We start from the raw sequence: 24,282 nt of genomic DNA on the forward strand, positions 1-24,282 counted from the left end.
CGGGCCGGCCTCGGCATGTTCGGCGGGGAGGGCCGGGCTCAGCCGCTCAGCCGCGCCCGCTCCGCGGAGCCCCCGCGTGCCTTACGCCGCCAGCGTCGGCCAGCGGGGGGCGGTGGCTTGCGCGCGCCACTGCGCACGCGCCGCCAAGCAGCGGGAGGTGCGCGCGTCGACACGTCACAGCGCGGGGTGTGGCCTTCATGGGAGGACGAACTTTACAATAGCATAGGGCGTGGCCTACGAGGTTCGAGACGTTGGTTTACCACAATTCAGGGGCGTGACTGTCAGCCAGGGACCCTCGCTTTACGACTGGGTGAGGCGTGGCCTCAGAGAAGGGGCTGGCTCTTTACTATTCCGGGGCTAGACCTGGAGGCGGGAACGGCACTTGAACAACAGCGTAGGGGCGTGGCTGAGGCGGAGACGTGCAGAGCGAACGTTACGATAATGAAGGGGGCGTGGCATTGAAGCGGCATCCTTTATGGCTTTTGAGGGCGTGGCCCAGCCGTAGGGGCAGAGTTTTACATCAACCCCAGGGCGTAGTTTAGAGGCGGGCGCAGAGCTTTCCCACAACCCAGGGGTGTGGTCAAGAGGCGGTGCGCCGTTTTACGACAGAGCCTAGAGAAGGCGGTGACTGCGCGACGACACCGCGCATTACGACTGGATCGAAGCCGCCCAGTTGCTAGTCTCGAGCGACGCCAGATCCCGGAGGCCGCCGGAGCGTGCCTGGGGAGTAAATAGGAGCAGCAGAGACTCCGCCTTCTGGGGACGGGGCTTCCGCCGTCGCTATGGAGACGCGTGGCGGTCGTCCTGGGGCCAACTCGCTGCCGCGTCCGTGACGCCATCATCTCGCCACCTGACGTCATCTGGGCGGTGTCGAGGGGTGTGATCTTCGTAATGATGGGGCGGTGCTCATCCCGGAAGTTGCTTCCATTAAGGAAAGTAGTAATACTAAGTGAGAAAATAGAATCAATGTTCAGCATTGCACAAAAGTGTCAATTTTTAAAAAATTTATTATTTATAATTTTTATTTTATGTGTATGAGTGTATTGCCTGCATGTAGGTAAGTGCACCCGTGTAGTGCAATGCCCGCGGATGACAGAAGAGGCCATCGGATCCCCTGGAACTGGAGTTGACAGCTCCCTGTGGGTGCTGGGATTCAAACTCTGGTCTTCTGCAAGAACAACCAGTGTTTTTAACCGCTGAGACATCTCTTCAGCCCCCAAAGTGTCAATTTTTGATAATGGCAGGTGGGCAGAGTTAGGCCTGATCTTCTCGGTGTCAGTTCTTTAAAACTTAATTTGGATTTTTCTTTTTTTTTTTTTTTTTGACGCAGTCTGCCTTTAAGCTTGTGGCAGTCGTCTTGCCTCAGCTTCTCAAGTGCCTAGGATGACAGGCATCCCCCTCCACCCCCTGGTTTTTCCTTTTCTTCATTTTCATGGAGACATCCCCAAGGGCGAGAGCAAATCCAGGGCTTCTGGGGTCCCCAGCCCACAGCAGGTCACCTGAGCCACCCAGTCACTTGTACCACCGAGGGAGGGCTCTGAATCCAGCTGGTATTCAATTGGCGCAACCTTCAAAGTGCTTGCATGCACTGCTGTATGTGGTTGATCCTGTGCAATCAAAGGGCCAGGCCTGGGAGTAGCCAGTGCAGTTGCAGTGTTGATTTCTGAGGTTCCCCCATGCACCCTAATCCCACTACCTCTCCAATGCAGATGTCTGTGAACTTGAAAGAGACACTTCTATTCAGGTATCCTCAGAGCCTCTGAAAATAGACTGGTGAGCTACTCAGGGAGTCCTGGGTCCTGGGGAAGGGTGATGTCATAGGTGGCAAAGTTCCTGAGGAGGTCTGCATTAAACAGATGGCTCTGGGGAAAGCCAGACCCCATGTGATCTGAGCCCAGTTTCAGCCATGGCTGTGAGCTGCTTAGGCTTCAAAGAATAGAGGTGGGCTGGGCCTGGGCTGCAGCATTGGGGCAGGGGGCAAGGATAGAGGCAGGCAGTTCTCTGTGAGGTCAAGGCCAGCCTGGTCTACATAGTGAGTTCCAGGCCAGCTGTGGTGGGTGACAGGGAAACCCTGTCTAAAACACAACAAAAACACTAGTAACAAAACAAAACGAAATAACAAAAAAGGGGAGGTGCCACACACACCTTTAATTCCAGCCCTCAAGGAAACAGGCAGGCAGATCTCTATAAGATCAAGGATGAATTTGACCCGGTTCCTCTGCAGGAGCAGCCAGTGTTCTTAACCACTGAACCATCTCTCCAGCCCCCTGGTTTAATATTTGGACTGAAGGACTCACTGTGTAGCCCAGGATGATCTTGAACTTGTGGCAATCCTCTTGCCTTAGTTTTCTGGGTAAAGGGATAACAGGTGTGGGCCACCATGATCAGTAGATATTGGAATTCTTAACATTGTTTTTGGAATTATTATTGGTTTGCACGTGTTTGCACTACCAGGAGCATGCACACATAAGCCACATCACATATGGAGGTCAAGACACAACTCATAAGGTCTGTTCTCTCCCTCCACTTTTTTTTTTTTTTTTTTTTTTTTTTTTTTTTGGTCTTTTTGAGACAGGGTCTCCCTGTAGCCCCAGCTATCCTGGAACTCACTATGTAGACCAGGCTGGCCTTGAACTCACAGAGATCCGCCTGCCTCTGCCTCCTGAGTGCTGGGATTAAGGGCATGTGCCACCACGCCCGGCTCTCCCTCCACTTTTATGTGGGATCTGGGTTCCCACTTTGGAAGCTCAGTTTGTCAAACTTATACAGCAAGTGTCTTTCCCCTAGAGACATCCCAACAACCCAAGAATGTCCATGTTTTGTTTCGCTTTGTTTTGAGAGAGTCTCATGTAGCCCAACCTGGCCTCCAACTGGGTGAGTCGCAAAGGAAGATTGAACTCTCTCTCTCCTGCTTCTACCTCCTAAGTGATGGGACGACAGGTGTGTGCCACCACATGTTTTATGTGGTGCTGGGGATGGAACCCAGGGCCTCCTGCATGCTAGGTGAGCACTCTACCCACTGCTCTGTAAGTACTCGAGCAACTAAACTATAAGACCTCTGCCCACTGAGCTACAAGCACTCTATCCACTGAGCCCCAGCCCCAGCCTAGATGTTGGAGTTTTGATGCTGACACTGAGAAAGTCCCAGCAGACCCAGTGACATAGTCACTCCAAGTGTTAGACTCTCAACACCCTGCCAAGCACCTTAGGGATCCACAACGAGAAGCTACTTTACCCCAATTCCTAGGACCAGGGTCGAGTGATGTTCCCCCAAGACCTATGTCCACCTGGAACCTCAAGAGCCTGACCTCTACCAAGGTAAACTAGCTGCAGGTGTTGCTACTTGGAAGAGGATTTGATAAAACTGGATTTCAGTGTGTCCTGCAGCCAACAAAAAGCATCCTTCTAAGAGGACACTCAGCAGCTGGAGAGACACTCAGCAGTCAAGAGCACTAGCTGTTCTTGCAGAGGACTGGATTCCATTCCCAGCACCAGCATCTCTGTAGCTCCAGTTCCAGGCGATCTGATGCCTTCTCACCTCCACAGGCATTGCACGACAGGGGTACACTTACATGCCTGCAGGCAAAATGATCATACACATACACATAAAATAAAAATAAATTTTAAAATGTTGAAAAACTGCAGAATGTGTGCCCCTGGATAGGACTCCTATATCAAACTTCACTCACCCAGGGCTCAGGGACCATTGTGGAAGAGGAGGAGGAAAGATTGTAAGAGCCATGGTTAGTGCACAAACATAAGGAAAGAGTCTTCCAGGCACCTGGGACTTGCTTATATGAACTTACAACAATGGTGATAGCATGCCCAAGACCCATGGAAAGGCAATCAGACAAAAACCCAGCATAGGAAAATGGGCAGCAGGCCCTAACCTTAGCTGAGGAACTATTGGCAATAGATTACTGCTGTGTAAGGAGGAGTTGATTTTTATTTATTTATTTACTTATTTATTTATTTTTTGTCTTTTTGAGACAGTGGCCCAGTAGCTCCAGCTAGCCTGAAACTGGAACTCACTATGTAGACTAGGCTGGTCTCGATCTCACAGAGATCCGCCTGCCTCTGCCTCAAATGATGGCTTAAAAGTGTGCGTCACCACACCTGGCAATGTCCAACATCACAGCCCTTTGATGGTTCCTCTTTTTTTTTTTTTTTTTTTTTTTTGAGACAGAATCTCCCTGTAGCCCCAGTTGGCCTGAAACTCACTATGTAGACCAGGCTGGCCTCTAACTGACAGAGATCTGCCTGCCTTTGCCTCCCAAGTGCTGGGATTAAACACATGTACCACCATGCCCAGCCTTCAGTTGATCTTTAAAGGAGTGACACTAGACAGGCTGAACAGGCCCCAGTGGATGAAGTCACACAGAAGGACATCTGGGAACTTGACTCAATAGGCCTTAACATATATGACAGAATGCATGAAATCCTGTGGACAAGTTATGGGGGTACAGATAGGAGAGGGATTCCAAATATGATTAAGATGTATGAAATGCACAAAAATTCAATAAAAATATACATTAGAAAAAAAATTTAAAAAAGAAGCCACATAAAGCTAAGTTAAGTAGTTCAGACTTATCTTCCCAGCAGTTGGGATGAGGCAGGCCTTGGCTACATAGTGAGTCAGGAGACCCTGTCTGAAAAAAAAAGAGCCAAGTGTGGTTGGTGATGCATGCTGTGAATCTCAGCACTCAGGAGGCAGAGGCAAGCAGATCTCTGGGATTGGGAGATTGAGACCAGCCTGAGCTACATAGCAAGTTCTAGGTCAGCTGGGGCTACAGGGAGTCCCTGTCCCAAAAAAGACCAAAATCTAAACTTTCTTTTTTTATTGATATTTTTGAGATAGGGTCTCCCTGTAGCCCCAGCTGATCTGAACTATGTAGACCAGGCTGGCCTTGAACTCAGAGAGATCCATCTGCTTCTGCCTGAGTGCTGGGATTAAAGCATGCACCACCGCAGCTGGTAAAATCTTTAAAAAGATAATTAAAAGTAGGAAAACCTGGGGCTGGAGAAATGGCTCAGCGATTAAGAGCACTGACTGCTATTGGAGAGGACCCGGGGTTGACTCCCAGCACCCACATGGTGGATACGAACTGTCCTTAACTCCAGTTTCAGGGAATCCGAAGCCCTCTTCTGACCTCCACGGCATTGCACAACATGGGTGCATTCACATACATGCAGGCAATACACTCATATACATAAAATAAAAATAAAATATTTTAAAAATGAAAAACAACACACTGGGGGTTCAGTGGGTAGAGTGTTCACCTAGCATGCACTGAGTCCTGGGTTCATCCCCAGCACCACATAAACGAGGGGTGGTGTACACACCTGTCATCCCAGCACTCAGGAGGTGGATGCAGGAGGATCATGACTTCTAGGATAGCCTGGGCTACATAGAAACTTTGAGGTCAGTGTTGACTAAATCAGACTCTGTCTCAAAGGAACAAAGAAAGAAAACCCAGCCTGGTTAGATAGTTCAGTGGGTAAAGGCACTTGCTGCTGAGCCTGATGACCTGAGTTCCATCCACTGGACCCACACAAGGGAGAGAACCAACCCCAGCAAGCTGTCCTCTGACCTCCGTACTCAAACCCACACATAAAATAAAAATAATAAAATATTTTTTAAAGTATGAAAACCTTACACCACTGGTCACACACAGAGATTTTCTGTGAATTGCCCAAGCCTAAGTGGCACATCTAGGATGCAACCTCTACATCTAAGATTCACAGAACATAGAACAAGGGATGAAGAGACACTAATGCATCTTGTAATTCTCATCGATGAAGCTCCCTCATGCAACAGAGAGCCAGGAACGCAAGCGGTCACGAATGGCCAAAATGCAGAGAATAATAGTCTGCAGAGTGTGGGTCCTTACAGGACTCCTATATTGAGGTCCACTCACTCAGGGCTCAGGGACCGTTGCAGAAGAGGGGGTGGAAAGATTGTAAGAGCCAGGGAGGAGGTGCATGACCATACGGAAATAGTACTAGAGGTGCCTGGGACCCTCCTCATACAAACCTACAGCAATGGTGTCAGCATGAACAAGACCCATACAAACTTAGGCAGACAAAAACCCAGCACAGAACTATGGAAATGAACAGCAGGCTTCAATCTTAGTCAAAGAATTATTGGCAACTGATTATTGATGGGTGAGGAAGAGCTGATCTTCTTGAAGGGAGAGACTCTTGGTTGACTAGATCCTGGTGGATGAACTTGCACTGAGGGACATCTTAAAACACTAACTTTACATAGTAGGCCTTAATACAAATGACAGAATGAGCTGGGTGTGGTGGTGCACGCCTTTAATTCCAGCACTTGGGAGGCAGAAGCAGGTGGATCTTTGTGAGTTTGAGGCCAGCCTGGTCTACATAATGAGTTCCAGGACAGCTGGAGCTACAGGGAGACCCGGTCTCAAAAAGACAAAAAACAAAAACAAAAACAAACAAATGACTGAATGTATGAACTCCATTCGGGGGAGGGCTATGGGAGGTGCCAAAGGGGAGGGGCAGGGGGTATAAAAATGGTGTTAAAATGGTTTTATGTATGAAATACACAAAAACATATATATATATATATTGGTCTTTTTTTTTTTTTTTTTTTTTTTTTTTGTGAGACAGGGTCTCCCTGTAGTTCCAGCTGTCCTGGAACTCACTAGACCAGGCTGGTCTTGAACTCACAGAGATCTACCTGCCTCTGCCTCCCCAGTCTTCGGATTAAAGGCATGCACCACCACATCCAGGTAGGATATCATCTTTTTAATTGATTGGTGATGCCTGCCCTGTGCATGGGAAGGAGGGGCAGTACAGTTTACCCACTTACCATCCTGAGACTAGGGGCTCTCTGGTGAGGCAGCCCCTCCTGTCTCCACATTCTGACACCAGTGATTCTATAACTTTCCTCTATTTTATTATTTTTTAAAAAATATTTTATTTATTATGTTTATTTTATGTGTATGAGTGTATTGGCTGCATGTAGGTAAGTGCACCCATGTTATGCAATGCCTTCAGAGGATAGAAGAGGCCATCAGAGCCCCTGGAATTGGAGTTACAGACAGTTGTTAACTGCCATGTGGGTGCCGGGATTCGAACCCGGCTCTTCTGCAAGAACAACCAGTGTTCTTAACCACTGCACCATCTCTCCAGCCCCCCTATTTCACTATTTTATTTATTTATTTTAGTCTTTTTGAGACAGGGTCTCCCTGTAGCCCCAGATGGCCTGGAACTCACTATGTAGACCAGGCTGGCCTTAAACTCACAAAGATCTGCCTGCCTCTGCCTCCCAAGTGCTGGGATTAAAGGCATGCACCACCACGCCCGGCACTATTTCACTATTTTAAAACATTCCAGAACTTTCTGGGGCTTAGAGAAAGAGCACTGAACATGAACTGTATAGAGAGTGTGCAGACTGTGTTGGGACCCCTTCCTGCCTTTGTGTCCTATGCTGTGTTCTGACATCTGGAAGAGCACCAGGAAGTACAGGCAGACAGAATGGACCAATAAAAGGGTTAGCTCAGGATGGTGGCATATGCCTGTCAGCCCAGCACTTGGAAAGTGGAGGCAGGAGGATCAGAAATTCAAGGTCATGCTTGGCTACTTAGGGAGTCAGAGGCCAGCCTGGGCTACCTGAGGCCCTGTCACAAAAAAATAGAGGGCCAGTGTGGTCACACACACCTTCAATCCTAGCACTTGGGAGGTGGAGGTAGGTAAATCTCTGTGAATTTGAGGCTGCCATCTGGGGATCGGGAGACCCTGTCTCAAAAAGACAGAAAAAAAAAAGAAAAAAAGGAAAGGGTTACAGTAAATGACAGGGTCACATCAGCCTTATTGGGGACAGGGCTCCATGGGGGAGGCGGATAAAAGGGCCAGGGCTACAGGGAGTAAATATTCTGAGGTGGGCATATAGGGTAGCCCTGGGGAATGTAGAGCAGGATCAGGCCCTTGACAGGAAAGCCCAGAGTGTCCCTTGGTGACCACGGGCAGAATAGCATCCTAACAATGGAAGGGAAGATGGGGGTCAGGCCAGCTGCACACACCAAGGGCTGCACTGCAAACTTCTACCTCGGATCTGAGGCACAAAGTCGAGGGTCAAGGAGCAGACAGGTGTGTGCCACCATGCCCTGGCTCCCACGGTGGCCACCATGCAGGAGTCCACCCCAGCCGGCTTCCAGTGGCACATGGTGGCCATGACCCTCGGTATCCTTGACTTGTGGGCACAGGAATTCACATGTGACCATGTCTGGGTCCTGCTCCAGTCACAGTGGCTGACCCAGGACCCACCCTAATGTCAATTTGACTTCTACAGAGACCCTACTTCTACAGGTCAGCTAAGGTACCGAGGAAAGACATTAGCAGATCCCACTGTGAGTCTGTCCCCATCCCACAGCTCTGGACTGCAGCCACTCGCAGTAAGGCCTTTTTTCAAGACAAGGTCTCATGTAGCCCAGGCTAGCCTCCTACTTGTTCTGTAGCGGAGGATGACCCTGAACTTTGTTTTGTTTTTGAGACAGGGTTTTACTATGCAGCCCTCTCTGGTCTGGAACTCCCTATGTAACCCAGGCTGGCCTCAGTCTCAGAGAAATCTACTGTCTCTGTCTCCCTAGTGCTGGGATTAAAGGCCTGTACCACCACACCCAGCTTGGCACCCACAACTTTTTTTTTTGTCTTTTTTGAGACAGGGTCTCCCTGTAGCCCCAGCTGTCCTGGAACTCACTATGTAGACCAGGCTGGCCTTGAACTCAGATCTGTGTGCCTCTGCCTCCCAAGTGCTGGGATTAAAGGCGTGCACCACCATGCCCGGCCGGCACCCCCAACTTTTAAAAAATAAAAAATAAGAGCCGGGGAGGCAGTTAGTTGGGAAACTGTTTGCAAGACGATGATCCTCAGAATCCTAATATAAAACCAGGAGTCGGGGCTGGAGAGCTGGCTCAGAGGTTAAGAGCACTAGTTGCTCTTGCAGAGGACCCAGGTTTGGTTCTCAGCTCCACATAGCGGCTAACAACCATCCTAACATCAGTTCCAGGAGATCTGACACCCTCTTCTATTTTCTTCGAGCATTCCATGACATGGGTGCACTTACATACATGTAGGCAAGACACTCATACATATAAAACGGTAATATATATAAAAAAAAAAAATAAAGCCAGGCATGGTAGTGCGCACGTTTAATCCCAGCACTCAGGAGGCAGAGTGTGATCAAGGCCAGCCTGGTCTACAAAGCAAGTTCCAGGCCAGCTGGGACTACAGGGAGACCCTGTCTCTAAAAAAACAAATTATCAAGATGGACAGTGACTAAGAAGTGACCTAGTGTCAACCTCTGGCCTCCCTACATGCTCACTGCGTATTACAGACACACAGAGATACAGATACACAGGCACACAATACGAAAACAGATTCTGCGGCAGAAAGAGGATTTATTTCCAGAATATTCTCACTTAAATCTACCACGGCATGCAAGTGCACATGCTCGGGGTTGGCAGGGAGGAACTGCAGGTGGCCAGAGGACGTGTCCCCCTAGACCAGGCACCAGGCAACTTTGCATTGCTTCACTCAAAGTAGGCCCGTCTGCAGCAGGGATCCATACTACACCCAAAGCCCTGACTCTGTCCTGGTGGCCTCTGGTGTCCTGGTGTAGACACAGCCTGTGCCTGGGCAGTTTGGTGAGACACTGGCACACAAGAGGCACAGTAAGGGCGAGGCCCTGTGGAGAGACCTACGGACTCTGGCAGCTTGGCTGGTAGCACTGGGAGGTCACAAGGGGAGCGCTGGGGTCCAACGTCATTGAAGGTGTGGTGGGTACCCCAAGATGCACTCTGGCTCCTCTGGTGTCCCAGGAGGGTTGGGGAGCAAGTAGCTTCCGTTGAGAGTTCTCTCTAAGGCACGTATCTGTTCCTGGGTTCAGGTCCCAGTCATCCTCTGGCTGGGGAACCTGGCCTGCTGCTCAGCTGAGGTGGGATCTTTCCTGCAGTTGCCTGTGAGGAAAGAGGAGCCTCATGATAGCCAGGTCACTAAGGGCTTCTGGCCCTTTGGTGGGCAGCCAGAGGTGTGCCTGTGTGCAGGATACTTTTAGGACGGGACAGCCGGGCTGTCACCATTGTTGCACGTGAAGAGGGACTTCCTGGGTCCCTGTTTCCATGGAGGGTGGGTGGCGGAGCCAGGAATGCTGTCATCATGGCCATGGCAACCAAGGTGCTGCTTCCATCCATTCCTGTCCACATCCCAGGCTCAGCCTCACAGGCCTGGGCAACACGAGGGTTGGACCCTACGCACGTGGCCTCTCTGGGGTCAGGCCAGGATTTCCTGCCCTGGTAATGGCAGAGACAGAGCAAGACACCAGCTGGGGTCTGGTATGGCCCACACACAGATGTTACAGGTTCAGTGGGGATGGGGGCCTCAGGGACCTGGAGACAAGGACCACGGTCCACATGGACGAGGGGACAGGGTAGAGGTGACCCTGACCATGGATGGCTACCTATGGCCACTGGCTGCCACTGGATGGGTAGTTGGGGACTGTGGGGTACTCAGGTAGGCTGTTCCCAGAGAAGTTGCTGAACTGGGCCTCCCTCGAGGGTGGATTCCTCCAGGTACCAGAGTTCCACTCTGTCTGTGCCTTCTGGAAGCTTCCACCAGCCCCACGGTAAATTCTGTGCACCTGTGGATCAGGGACAAGGGCAGAGAACAGGGAGGTCAGCGCAGGGAATGCAGAGACTGGGGCCTGCTGGGGAGGATAAAGTCCCTGATTCTGATGACATCATGCTGATGTGTAAGGGCTAGAGAGATGCTCAGCATTAAGAGCACTGGCTGCTCTTGCAGAGGACCCAGGTTCAGTTCCCAATATCCACATGGCAGCTAACAACCATCTGAACTCCAGTTCAGGGGATCCGATGCCCTCTTCTGGCCTCTGTGGGTGCACTTCATACATGCAGGCAGAATACTCATACGCATAATAAAAATAAAACTTCAAATAAATTTATTTTTTTTGTCTTTTTTTGAGACAGGGTCTCCCTGTAGCCCCAGCTGGCCTGGAACTCACTATGTAGACAAGGTGGGCCTTGAACTCACAAAGATCCGCCTGCCTCTGCCTCCCAAGTGCTGGGATTAAAGGCGTGCACCACCACACCCGGCTTCAAATAAATTTTTAAAAAAATACTTATTTTCTCTAAACGTTTTTATTTTATGTGTATGAGTGTATTGCGTGCATGTAAGTGAGTGCACCCGTGTCCTGCAATGCCACGGAGGTCAGAAGAGGGCTTCAGATTCCCCTGGACCTGGAGTTAAGGACAGTTCATAGCAGCCATGTGGGTGCTGGGAATCAAATCCAGGTCCTCTGCAAGGGCAGTCCAATGCTCTTAACCGTTGAGCCATCTCTCCAGCCCCTTATTATTTTCATTTTATGTGTATGTGTGTATTGCCTGCATGTAGGTAAGTGCACCCATGTCATGCAATGCCCATGGAGGACAGAAGAGGCTGTCGGATCCCCTGGAACTGGAGTTACAGACAGTTGTCAGCTGCCATGTGGGTGCTGGGATTCAAACCTGGGTCTTCAGCAAGAACAGTCAGTGTTCTTAACCGCTGAGCCATCTCTCCAGCCCCTCAAATTTTTTTTTTAAAAGAGGCCAGAGAGATGGCTCAGCAGTTAATAAAGCACTGGACCCCAGCACCCACATGGCAGCTAACAACTGTCTGTAACTCCAGTTCCAGGGGATCTGAAGCCTACTTCTGACCTCCCTGGGCATTGCATGACATGGGAGCACGTGCAAGTAATACACATACACATAAAATAAAAGTAATAGAGGGGCTGGAGAGATGGCTCAGTAGTTAAGAGCACTCGTTGTTCTTGCAGATGACCTGGGTTCCAATCCCAGTACCCACAGAAAGGCTAAGAACCACCCATAACTCTAGTTCCAGGGAATCCGACACCCTCTTCTGTCCTTCCTGGATACTGTACGACACAGGTGCACTTACACACATGCAGGCAATACACTCATACACGTAAAATAAAAAATTTAAAAATTAAAAAAAAAATGTAAGCCAGGTGTGATGGCACACATGCTTTGACCCCAGCACTGCGGAGGCAGAGGCAGACTAATCTTTGTGAGATGGAGCCCAGCCTGGTCTAACGCATAGTGAGTTCTAGGCCAGCTGGGGCTACAGGGCGACCCTGTCTCAGAAAGATATCCCCCCAAAAAGGCAAAGAGGCTGTGGGCTGGGCAGAATGCTGGCTTGGAACATGCAAAGTCCCGAATCTGCCCAAGCAAAACAAAACAACCCAAAAGGAAGCTCTCTGGTTTAACTTATTGGTCTCTGTCACCCCCAGGTGGGATCTGCATCCTCTCCGCTGTCTACTGCAGCTTTATTCCTTCCATCTCTGGTGCAAGTCCAGCACAGAGCCATTCACAGGCCCAAGGCCTGTGCTCAGAAGGTGGCTGCTGGGCTGGCCCTGGGTCTTCTGACCCCAGGGCAGGTCTCTACTCCCCACAGGAGGGATCTTAAGCTTCACCTGCCATGATGCAGTTCCATATTCCCAGCCTGCCCTGGAGTCTGGGGCATTGACACTTGCTAAGCAGAGGGGCCACATGTACCCCCAAAAGCCCCTGGGTGTTGGGTCTCTGAGCTCCTGGTGGACAACACTCCAGGTCAAGGCCTCTGAGGACAAAGGGTGTTCTGTGTTGCTCCCTGGAGATGGTTCTGGAAGACCTGAGACTAAAAGACTCACCCTCATGATTACAACCGCCATCATGACAGCAGACTGGGTGAACATGAGGGCTGGGATCAGCATGACCACTGCAGCCCCAACATTGACCTGGAAGAATCCAACAGCCACCAGCCAGCCACTGCAGGAGAGAGGGGGTGGGGGAGGAAGGCTCAGCACACCCAGAGGAGCCTGCAGTCCTTCACATACAAAGAATGCCCACAAACCAACAAGAAGGGGACCCAATCAAAGAACCATAAGGTGACAGAGTAACACAAAAATGATTATCAAAACAAATTTAATGATTTATCAAGTTTCTGTTCACAAAATGTCCCCAAAAGGGAGACCACAGGATATAAAGCTTTATACCAAAGCTCTGCAGTAACCTACAGTGTAATGTCGTCATAATAAAAACTAACCTGATGTTTTTTATTGTTTTAAGACGGTCTTCCTTGTAGCCCTAGCTGGTTTACACCTCCTGAGGGCTGAGGTTAAAGGCATGAGCCACTGCAGCAGGCTAAAACTAACTTGAACTAAATCCCAAGGCACTTTAAATAAGTCAGGTTTGGTGGCAGACACTTGTCATCCCAGTACTAGGGAAGTGGAGGTGGGAGCAATTCAGGGATTTAGGGTCATCCTTGGCTACATGTTTGAGTGTAAGGTCACCCTGGGCTACATGAGACATTGTCTCAAACACAAACAAACAAAATACCCCTCCTAAAAAAACCCGCACATCACCCCCACATGACTGACTGAGAACATAGCTTAATGAGCCAAATGTGTAAAGTTCTCTGAATTCTCCAAAAACACCCATCTCCCAAGCACTCACTGGGGTGTGCTACAAAAAGATCCTTTTGTGCTTGCTTTTTGGTTTTTCTAAGATGAAGGTCTCACTTCTCTGGCCTTGGATTCCCAGGAACCCTGGTTTTGCCTCCTGAGTGCTGGGATGACAGGAGCAAGTTGTGGCCCCTGGCCTTATTTTGGGTGTGCTATGTGGGCCTGTGCAGGGACCAGAGGTTAGTGGTGGAATCTCTCCATCATTCTCCACCTTCCACCATGTAGGTCTGGGGATCAAACCCAGATCAGGCTTGGCTGCACTCTTTTGCCCAGAGCCCTCTCACTGGCTCAGATATCAGGTCTCTAACTGAACCTCACTGTTTGGGGTAGACTGGTTGGTCAGCTGTCTCAGTCCCCAGAGCTGGGATTATAGGCATGTGCCATGGCTTAAGTACATGCTGGAGATTTGAACCCAGGTTCTCATGGTTTCCCAGCTAAGCCATCTCCCCAGCTTTGTTCCAGTGCTGATATGACAGGCCTGTGCCACCACACCTGGTTTCTTTAGGTACTGGGGACAGAAACCAGGGTTTTGTTTTTTGTTTTGGTCTTTTTGAGATAGGGTCTCTCTGTAGCCCCAGCTGGCCTGGAGCTGTGTAGACCAGGCTAGCCTTGAACTCACAGAGATCTGCCTGCTTCTGCTTCCCAAGTGTTGGGATTAAAGCCATGCACCACGGTGCCGAGTGTGAAACCCAGGGCTTTGTGCATGCTAGGGGAGTGCTCTGCTCACTGAGCTACTAGCATTCTGCCTACTGATCCTCATCTCTCCTAAGGATTTTAAAGAGTGGATGGCACTGAGCTCAGGCATCCCAGTGGAGGAAGGGGGAGTGCAGCCTCCTCCTGGCTAACAGAACAGGCACTCACTTGCACTGGGCACAAGCTGGCGACCCCAGCCTCTTGCTGTCCACTGTTCTGGAGGAGTTAGTTAGGGAGGTGCTGCATGAGGACAGGAAGGAGTGGCAACGATCAACCTGAGATCACCTACCACTCTGACTCAGGCCCGGGTGGGTGAAGTAACTAGGTCCAAAGGTGGTGGGTGACAGTTGTTTGAGACCTGCAGACTCCCTGAGGGGAGGCCTGCCCCCCTCCCCAGCTGCTGAGGAGGAAGCTGCAGAGTAGGGTGGGGACTGTGGTTTACAGGGAGCTCAGGAGAGACTCTAAGGGTGTGTGTGTGGTACCATACTACATGCCTTTAATCCCAGCACTCAAGAGGCAGAGCAGGTGAATCTCTGGGAGTCCAAGGCCGCCTGGTCTACAAAGTGAGTTCCAGGCCAGAACAATAAACAAAGACCAGTTCTGGCTGCTTGTTGATGTGGAAGTCTGTAGTTGGGGGTCCAATGCCACCCTCACCCAACCCGAGGCAATATGTAGACCTCTGTTTCTACAGGTCACCATGAGCTCAGGGTGTGTTTGACATCATGGGGCCCACACTGAACCCCCACATGTGCACATGAGTGCAGGTGACCCACATCCGGATCCTTGTGGGTGTCGACAGCTTACCACACACCCCATCCTGAGAAGCCGATGGCCTGGATCACGGCCAGGATGAACTGGGCTCCGCAGATGAAAAAGAACGCCATGAAGTTAAAGGAACTGTCGGCTCTGTGAGGACAGAAAGCTGTGGTGGTTCCAGTCCCCAAGGAGAAAGCCAGGCTATGTGCCCCCACCTCTCTGCGCAGCCCTCCAATTCTATCAGGCTGGCAGTGCCTGCAGCTCAGGGACCATTAATGGGCAAACATGACAATGTGCCCAAGGAACCAGGCATGGGCTGGTTGAACATAACAGGCAAGGGCAGGGACAGCACATACATCCACGGAGGGACAATGGATACACAGTGTGGTCTCTTCACACACTGGAGTACTACTCAGCCTTGAACAGGAGACTCCAACACATATCACAGTGTGGAGGGACCCCAAAGACATTGTGCTCAGTGAGAGGCCCAGACACAAAAGGCCACACAGTGTGGGACTCCATGACAGAAAGTGTCCAGAACAGGAGAATCCAAAGGCAGGAAGTGGATTCATGGTGGCTGGGGAGGGGACTAAGTGACTACTCATGGGAATGAGCTTCCCTTTGGGGTGACAGTGTTCTCGAAGTACCAGCAATGGCTAATGTTAATGCACTAAAACAGAGGTCTACTGCAAATCAGGAAACTGCAGTACATGAGCTACAACTCACTAAGGTCATTATTAAAATTCAAACAGGGGCCATCGAGATGGCTCAGTGGGTAAAGGGGCTTGCTGCCACATCTGATGACCTGAGTTCAATTCCCAGGACTCATGTAGTAGAAGAACTGACTCCTGCAAGTTGTCCTCTGACCTCCACACGCATGCTGTAGCACATGGGTGTATGCACATATACATAAAATTAAAAAAATGTAGTAACATTAAAAAAAATCTCAAAACGAGGGGACTCGAGAGATGGCTCAGAGGTTAAGAGCACTGGCTGTTCTTACAGGGACCCAGGTTTGATTCCCAGCACCCACATGGCAGCTAATGACTGTCAGTAACTCCAGTTCCAGAGTATCCGATGCCCTCTTCTGACCTCTGTGGGCATTGTACAACATGGATGCACTTACCTACATGCAGGCAATACAGTAGCACACATAAAATAAAAATAATTAAAAAAAAAAAAATCTCAAAACAAGGCTGAGTGTGGGGGCCAGGGTCTGCTCTTTCAGCACCTAGGAGGCTGAGGCAGGAGCACTATCAATTCCAAGCTAGAGTCCATTTCAAAGCACCAAGGACTGGGGGGCATGGCTCAGCGATGTCTCATGCCCCAGGTTCCACCCCAGCACCCCCACAAATGGAACCCCCAGAAGTCTTGACAAAGCCATTCACAGTGGAGAAGTGGGGGGATGGTTGTTAGTAATTGGGCAGGAGCACAATGGAGACCAGGCCCTGGACATGTCATGGCTCCCTGAGATAGGGAAAGAAGTCCCAACCTATGGATGGGTTTGTCAGTTGCCCATAACACTGAGCACAGCACTGGTACAGAGGAGTCCCTAACTAACCAGGAAGAATACCTGCGAAGTCCTGGGTCCTGCAGGCTTTAGCAGTGCTTACCGGAAGGCCTTGTAGGCTGGTCGGAACCAGCACATGTAGCCGCAGGGGGTAAAAAGCAGTAGCCAGAGGAAAGCTAAGCCAAAGTTGGCCCCGGAGCCGCCAGCGATCCACCAGGCCAGGCAGGCAACCAGGTTCACCCCAAGAGTGATACAGTAAACTGGGGGCCAAGAATGAATGGAGAGAGGGAAGTGTCACCAGGCACCTCTGCCAGGCACAGGTGTCAATTGCCTGGGAGAGGGGGCACATGCTAGGCCCAAGTGAGACCTTCTAGGTCCAGCGGACACATACTGGACCCAGGGGACATATGCCAAGCCAAGGGGATATCTGCTGGCCCAGAGGACATCCACCAGGCTGAGGGACACATGCCAGATCCAAGGACCTTCTAGGGAAAGGGGACACTTTCTAAAACCAGCTGGATGCAGGGGACACATATCAGACCCAGGAGACACCTGTCTGGCCCAGTGAGTCTCCCTATCCACACCTGGATATGCACCTCATGCAGGGACACCAGGGTGCAGGAACTCCAGGACTCAGATGACTTGGGTGAGCTAAGGATCCTACAGGGCTGCCCTGTCCTGCATGTTGGTTGTTGAGTGGCAGGCCCCAAGCTCCTGGTCTCCATGGGAACCCTGTGATCCTCCCTAGGCTGTGCTCCCCGGGCTGGGTACTCCCCAGATGTCCTTCCTGGGTTTTCTTTCCCAGCCATCTTCTTCTGTCTTCCCTGCTGCCTTCTCCGGCCATCCTCCCTGGCTATCCTCCCTGGGCTGAATGCTCCCCAGCTGTCCTCCCTGGGTTTTCCTCCCCAGGCTATGCATCCCAGTTGTCTTCTCCTGTCCTCCCCAGTCATCCTCCTTGACCATTCTCCCAGGACTGGGTGCTCCCAGGCTGTGCTTCTCGGTTATCCTCCCCAGCTGCCCCCCATCATGGGGATGTATACCCAGTTGTGCTCTCTGGCCGTCCTCCCCTTCCCCTGCTTTCCTCCCCAGCAATCCTCCCCCTATCCCCCCACCCCCCACCCAGGCTCACACATCCACAGGAGGTAGATCCTCTTGACCAGCACCTGGTGCTCAATGGGGATCTCGTCTGGAATGTCCTGGTAGAAGCAGGGCTTGAGTGGCAGGAAGTGGGGCAGGGGTGGGAAGTTGTTCTCCTTCCCTGCAGAAGGAAACCTGGGCCTCAACACATTGCATGGCCAGGAGCCAAGGCAGCCCCCCAACAGCCCAGGCCTCTGAAGTGGAGGTGGGGAGGATGCAGACCCTCCCAGGGACCAGCCTGAGCCCACTGAGCCAGCTGAGACCTAGCACCATGAGGGACACTGTTCAATTAAAGCCACCAGAGAAAGGGCACAGCAGGTGCAAAGGCCCTGGGGTCCTGGAGCACTTGGCCAGCAGGGAGAATGAAAGGGGGGGGGCCCTGTGTTCCCAGGGAGAATGAAGGGGGGGCCCTGTGTTCCCTGTGTACCCCTCTGAGCTGCCCTTCATGCCCACCCTCTGCATCTCTAAGCTGGATGATACGGGTAACTGCTGCAGGTCGAGGGAAACTTTCCATGGGGCAGCTTCCTGTGGGAGATCCTGTCTATACCTCACGGTGGTACCCAGTGTCACAAGGCAGGAGCTGGGGAAGGCCAGGCCAACACTGTTCCCAAGTCCAGGGTCTTAGGGACTTGAGACACTGCCAGAGGACAGGGCTGACCCCTGAACATGCCAAGGCCTCCTAAGCCACTTACCAGCCATCCCTGCGCTGGCTGACCTGGTGCCCAGGGGGAGCGGCCACCTGAAAGGAGATGAGTATTAGGGCTCCTGTGGCCACAGGGATCTGGGGGACCCCCACCATGTCTACCGTTCCAGGCTCTACTGAGGCCAGCTGGATGGACTGCTGGCTCAGCAGGTGTCAGGCCCGGATGCAGGGCTGCCTGGCGTCACTTCTCATGGCCATGCTCAGATGGGTCAGGCCACCACCTGACCCCACCCACAGTCTTGCAGCCAAGATGTCTTTTATCAATCTCAATGTCCTCCCCATCTTAACTTTGGACAGTGGCCCCCTCAGATGACTGTGAGTGCCTAACCCCCACAAGGACCCCAGGACAGCCCCATGGGCACCCAGGGCTTGTTCCTCAGGGTGGCTCTGTACCCATGTGCCATGGCCAGGTCTGCATGGCCCTCACTAGGTCTCAGACCCATCTCCCGTCAGCCCAGGTTAGAAAGTTACAGGTATGGCAAGGTGCCACAGCAGGCCCTGCTTAAAGAGGTGCCACCAGTAAGCACAGTCCTAAGGCTCCAGATGGGCTAACTGGATGGCTCTACTCTGCCCCACAGCTCCTCCCTTGCCCATCTTCCTGTTGGTTACAGGGAGCATCTTTCTGGAGGGCCATGGGGGGGTACAGGCCAGTCCCCACCTTTTCTCTATGGCTGGGCCACGGTTCCTGCCTCTGTCCACTTCCAGGCTGCCTCGTGGACCCTCCAATCAGATCTAGCCTGGCCTTCCCTGGAGGCTGGTGGGCACATGGCCGGTTCTGGTGTTTTCTCTACTGTGTGGCCACGGTGAGCAGAATGTCACCTCCCCATGGGTGGAGACTGTTGCCAGGACAGGGTTCCTATGGACAGTACCTGCTGGACCTAGCAACATAGGTGCCAGGCAGCAGGCACCTACTCTGCAGCTAGTCAACAGTGGTCCCAGCCCTAACTGTCCTGATCCTTCTGCAACCTCCCAGGCCCCCATAAAGAATAATCATGAGCAGGCTGTGGCTGAACCAACCCCAGACCATCCTGTGTCCATACATACCTGGAACCTTCCAGACTTTGGGGACAGGCAAGGTGCCACCTGGGGCTTCTCTGCCCCTGGAAACACCCCAAGCTACCTATAGTCCACCAAGAAGCTGGTCTCACCATTGCATGCCATCTGGCCCCACACACAGACCTGTCCGCCCAAAGCCCGGCAGTGTCCACTGCCTTCCTCAAGACAGTAAATTGGTTAGAGGTTGTTTATTTTCACATGCCATGGCAGTTCCTGGACATGACCTCGGAGGACTACTGGGACGGGACAGGACAGCCACCAAGCTCATCCCTTGTACAGTTGAGCCTGCATTCTCATGACCAGCAGAAAGGATGGCATGGGATGGCTGGCACAGGCTGTCCATGTCTGTGAACACACAAGACAGAGCCCCTGGAGCCACGGTTGGTGGAACTGCAAGTGATGTCCTCTGGCCAGGAGCAGAGAATGTTTTGGAAGCATGCAGGAGGCCACTGGGCCTACGGGTCAGGGTCTAGCAGGCAGCACTGGTCCTCCAGGATGCCCCGGAACACCTGGAAACGGTGGTTGAGGTCCGGCCGCGCATGAACACGGAAGCGTGTACCCAAGGCGCCATCAGGTGAGGGTGCCCCATAGAAGACACGCTGGATACGGGAGTGGACAAGGGCCATGGCACACATGACACAGGGCTCTCGGGTGACAAATAGGTCATAGCCGGTGCACACATACGGCAGGCCATCCTCCTCCTCATCAGTGTCTAGCTTGCGCACACTACCAACACAGGCACCCTGGACAACAGTGGCAGGGGCAAAGGAACAGGCTGGGTGGGCACTGAGGTCACAGGCACCACGGCCCTGGCCCTGGGCCACCAAGTCAATGCATACCATGACGGCATGCAGCAGGGGACTGGCCACGCCACTGCAGTCATGGCCCATGGCCAGCACATGGCCTGAGGTTGGGTCTACCACAACAGCACCCACAGCCCGCAGGCCCTGGGCAGCTGCCTGCTGTGCAGCATGCACAGCCTGTTCCATGTGGTTCTGAATGGCAGCACGCTCCTGAGGCGAGAAGAGCTGCCCAGTCAGTGCACTGGTCACTTGTTTGTCCTCGTGGAAGGATGTGGGCCAGTGGGCCCGAGCCTCTTCAAACTGGCTCCAGGTGAGGGGTGGCCTGGCAGGTATGGGCACCAGGAAAGGTGGACCCAGGCCATGAGGGTCTACAGCCGGTCTTGGGAGGAGATCGGCCAGGGAACGTGGGCCAGCTAAAGGCCCAGCCAGGCACAGCAACAACTCTAAGGCATGGGTCCCCTCTGCAGTGCAGCTGGGGCGTACCCGCTTGAGGTGGGGCTGGGCGGGCAGTGGATAGATGGTGGACACCTCCCTGATGAGGCGAGAGGTCTGGCGCTTGTCCAGGATGGGTGCGACGTAGGCCAGGACCAGTTCTACGGCCCCTGACTGCTGCTCTGACAGGACAGGGTGGGCTTGCCATTGTGCCGGCTCTTGCTCCTCACTCCCAGTCTTCTTGGGCCCAGGGCACTCCATTGTCCATGAGGCTGGACTGTGGGAGACAGAGATTGGAGTGGAGCATCATCCGTCAGCTTCACGGGTTGGGGTCTGTCCTGGGATGCTGCAGGCTCCAAGAGGCCGAAAGGAAGGAGTCAGGTCTGAACTCGCCCTGCTAACTCCTAGTATGCAAAGAATCACCTTCCCTGGGCTCAGTATAGCACTGAGGTGTCCTCACACACGTGATGGATGCCGTGTTTGGGGGTACGTTTGGAGACAATCAGAACTACAGTGAAATTCACCAGCAGGGGCTATGGCTCAGTGGGCAGAGTACTTGCTGGGCATGTACAAAGCCCTGGGTTCATTCCCTGCACCAAGGCATAGGGATGAAGGCCTATCATCCCAGCACTCGGGAGGAAGAGGCAGGATAGCAATAAGCTGGAGGCTATCCTGGGCTATATGGTGAGTTCCAGTTGTACAAAGCTAAATAGCAAAATCCCATCTCAACATCCTGTATCCCCTATAAAAGGCTTAGTATGCAACAACTCCCCACCAAGCCAGCACTGAGGACTCTACACAAGACTTCCCAGTTCCTGTAGCAATGGGCTAGCCTAGGAAAGTGCCGACCCATACCACATGAGCTTTTTGCCAAGGCTCATGGCTTGCTATGCCCAGTGTTCTGACCAGGCCTGAGCCAACAGGACCACAGCTGCCCTTTGGTACACGGGAGAAAAAGTGAGACTGGTCAAGGGGCCAAACTGCGGAGAAGCAGGACCAGGAGGTGGTGGCGGGGATCCTGGTTCTCAGGCCTGAGCTGATTCTTGGGATTCTCAAGGGTAATAGCTAGGATGGACAGGATGGGAGGTGGCAGGCCAAGGGGAGAAACAGTCCCACCAGGAGTCTTCGAACACTGACCTCCCAAGAGATTAGCACCTCCGACTTCCTATTTATTATTATTTATTTATATTTTTTGGGGGGTCTTTTTGAGACAGGGTCTCCCTGTAGCCCCAGCTGTTCTGGAACTCACTATGTAGACCAAACTGTCCTTGAACTCACAGAGATCCACCTGCCTCTGCCTCCCGAGTGCTGGGACTAAAGGTGTGTGCCTGTGTGGCACCATGCCCAGCTTGCCTTCCTATTTTATGTCATCCAGCCCACCTGCCTCAGGCAGGCAGTAAAGCCAGCAACTCATCTATTGCCTAAAGGATGTCCCTGGCCCACCTGCACCCTGCTGGCTAACCACAAGTTACAGGCCAGAAGATTGCACCACTGTTCATGAAAATCACCAGAGGTCTGTCCAGATTCTCCAGGGAGGGGCTGGGGGCATGGCTCAGGGGTGAGTGAGAAACTACAATCTTGCAGTAAGGGGTTGGAGGTGTGGCTCAGGGGCTCAGGGGTGGGTGACAGCCTGGAGTCCCCCAGTGAGGGGCTGGGGCAGGGTTCAAGGATAGAGTGACAGCCTAGGATCCCCAATGAGGGGCTGTGGACGTGGCACAGTAGTGAGAACATGACTGTCATGAACAAAGCCCTGAGTCCTATACCTACAATCAAAAACACCCAAAAAACTTGAACCCACATAAGTGACCTATAGGGCTGTCTGTGCCCATCATGGATATGGCTGGGGTTCCTAACACTAAATACTGGCAGTACTGCCAGGTGTGGTGGCACAGGCCTTTAGTCCCAGCACTGAGGAGGCAGAGGCAGGTGGATCTCTGTGAGTTCCAGGCCAGCCTGGTCTATGTAGTGTGCTCCAGGCCAGCCTGGTCTACGTAGTGAGTTCCAGGACAGCTGGGGCTACAGAGAAACCCTGTCTCAAAAACACCAAAAAAATAAAATAAATAAGTACTGGCAGTCCTAACATTACTCAGGAAGGAGTGACCTGACACACCCCTGGCTTCTCCATAGCTGGGCTTTACTCCATCCTGGAATACAGGGATCTCTTCACCATGGATTCACATACCAGCTTTCACTGCTCATTTGGACTGCCAGAGGTGGCATCACTCTGCTCTGTTCACTGACCAACCTTTAGAACCCACTGCCTGGTTCAGCCATGGATGTCACTACACAGGACCCATGCAGACAGAGCCCATGGAGGATCTACAGTGGCATCTGGATCTCCCTGCCTGCACACAACATACCACATCTGTAGCCCACATGGCCTGCCTGGGCCACAAAGCCCCTCTGTCTCCAGGGCAAAAGACACAGCCTCGTTTGTCCCCTCAAGGCTACAACCTCTGTCTGAAAAGAAACAAAGTATGGGACAGAGAAAGGAAGCTAGAGACAGGAAGGCCAGGGTATGTGGATCTCTGGGGATGACAGTTAAAAAGCTATGGGATGGGCCAGGCGAGGTGGTGCACGCCTTTAATCCCAGCACTCGGGGGGCAGAGGCAGGCGGATCTCTGTGAGTTCGAGGCCAGCCTGGTCTCCATAGTGAATCCAAGACAGCTGGGGCTACAAGGAGACCCTGTCTCGAAAAGACCGAAGAAAAAAAAAAAAGGCTATGGGATGGTAGCCAATGACATGGAGGGCAAAGGGGGCCTTTGAATTCATTGATACAGGGCACATTCACTATGCTTGCTTCCCATTTTGAGACAAAGCCTCTCTGTGTAGCTCTTGCTGGCATAGAACTAATTATGCCAAACAGGATGACCTCAAACTCGGGAGTAATCCTCCTGCCTTGGCCTCACAAATGTTAGGATTAAAATGTACACTTCCAGCCGGGTGTGGTGGCACATGCCTATAATCCCAGGACTTGAGAGACAGAGGCAAGGCAGATCTCTGTGAGTTCGAGGTCAGCCTGGGCTACATAGTGAGTTCCAGGTCAGCTGGACCACACACACAAAAAAGGGACACTTCCATGAACCTTAGTTGTAGGTGACAGGTGGTAAGGTTGGTAACGATGCGAACTGGCCAAACTCCTACCTAGAATACCCAGCTGGGACCCTGGCTCAGGGGTAGAGTGACAGCTTAGACTCTCCCAGTAAGGGACAGGGGGCGTGGCTAATGGATAGTGCCGCTGGCTATCATTCCCCCAATAAGGGGCTGCGAGTGTGGCTCAGAGGTTAAGGTCAGCCTAGCTATAGTAATTCCAGGGTTCCATCCCTAGTATCACGAAAAATAGTCAACGATTGTGCGTAAAATACCACGGCTTAAAGGGAAACAGAACATTAGTTCTAAAGTTGGTAAATAGCTCTGAGGCAGGGGACTGACCGCCATAACCCAGACCATACAAACCGGAAGCAATCAAAGGTCTTGGGATATCCGGTACCAGCTACAAGGCAAAAGCACGCGCAGCAAAGAGTCGGCGAAAGGAGTGGTGGGCATAAAGGCTTGTGCGCATGCTTAGCAGCACTGACGGCTCGCGCACGCGCACCCGCCTTCCTAAACGCGCGCAACCCTCTTTGAACCGCCACCCGCACCCCCCCCGCCC

The 24,282-nt window shown here is 52.2% G+C and overlaps 2 protein-coding genes across 6 annotated transcripts in view; both read right to left on the reverse strand.

The window, feature by feature from the left end:
• Positions 1–9,405: 9,405 nt before the first annotated feature.
• Positions 9,406–24,282, reverse strand: part of Scamp4 (secretory carrier membrane protein 4) — a 15,284-nt gene continuing 407 nt past the window's right edge. For 2 of the 4 annotated variants that reach the window (XM_008837134.3, XM_008837133.3), the window contains exons 2-7: positions 18,329–18,375; positions 17,629–17,757; positions 16,603–16,759; positions 15,038–15,139; positions 12,728–12,845; positions 9,406–10,663 (exon numbers count right to left, since the gene is read on the reverse strand). In XM_008837134.3, coding sequence (XP_008835356.1) covers positions 10,484–10,663; positions 12,728–12,845; positions 15,038–15,139; positions 16,603–16,759; positions 17,629–17,757; positions 18,329–18,335 — 693 coding nt within the window. In that variant the 5' untranslated portion in view covers positions 18,336–18,375 and the 3' untranslated portion in view covers positions 9,406–10,483. Of the gene's footprint in view, positions 10,664–12,727; positions 12,846–15,037; positions 15,140–16,602; positions 16,760–17,628; positions 17,758–18,328; positions 18,376–19,383; positions 19,524–20,681; positions 20,770–24,282 lie in introns of those variants that run through there. The other 2 variants (XM_008837135.3, XM_029565434.1) reach the window with 2 other exon arrangements.
• The window catches only part of Adat3 (adenosine deaminase tRNA specific 3), a 4,843-nt gene continuing 387 nt past the window's right edge, over positions 19,827–24,282 (reverse strand). For both annotated transcript variants that reach the window (XM_008837130.3, XM_008837129.3), the window contains exon 2: positions 19,827–20,907. In XM_008837130.3, coding sequence (XP_008835352.1) covers positions 19,851–20,891 — 1,041 coding nt within the window. In that variant the 5' untranslated portion in view covers positions 20,892–20,907 and the 3' untranslated portion in view covers positions 19,827–19,850. The remainder of the gene's footprint in view (positions 20,908–24,282) is intronic.

This window comes from Nannospalax galili, unplaced genomic scaffold, assembly GCF_000622305.1.
Source record: "Nannospalax galili isolate Female #2095 unplaced genomic scaffold, S.galili_v1.0 scaffold77, whole genome shotgun sequence".
Classification (NCBI taxonomy): domain Eukaryota; kingdom Metazoa; phylum Chordata; class Mammalia; order Rodentia; family Spalacidae; genus Nannospalax; species Nannospalax galili.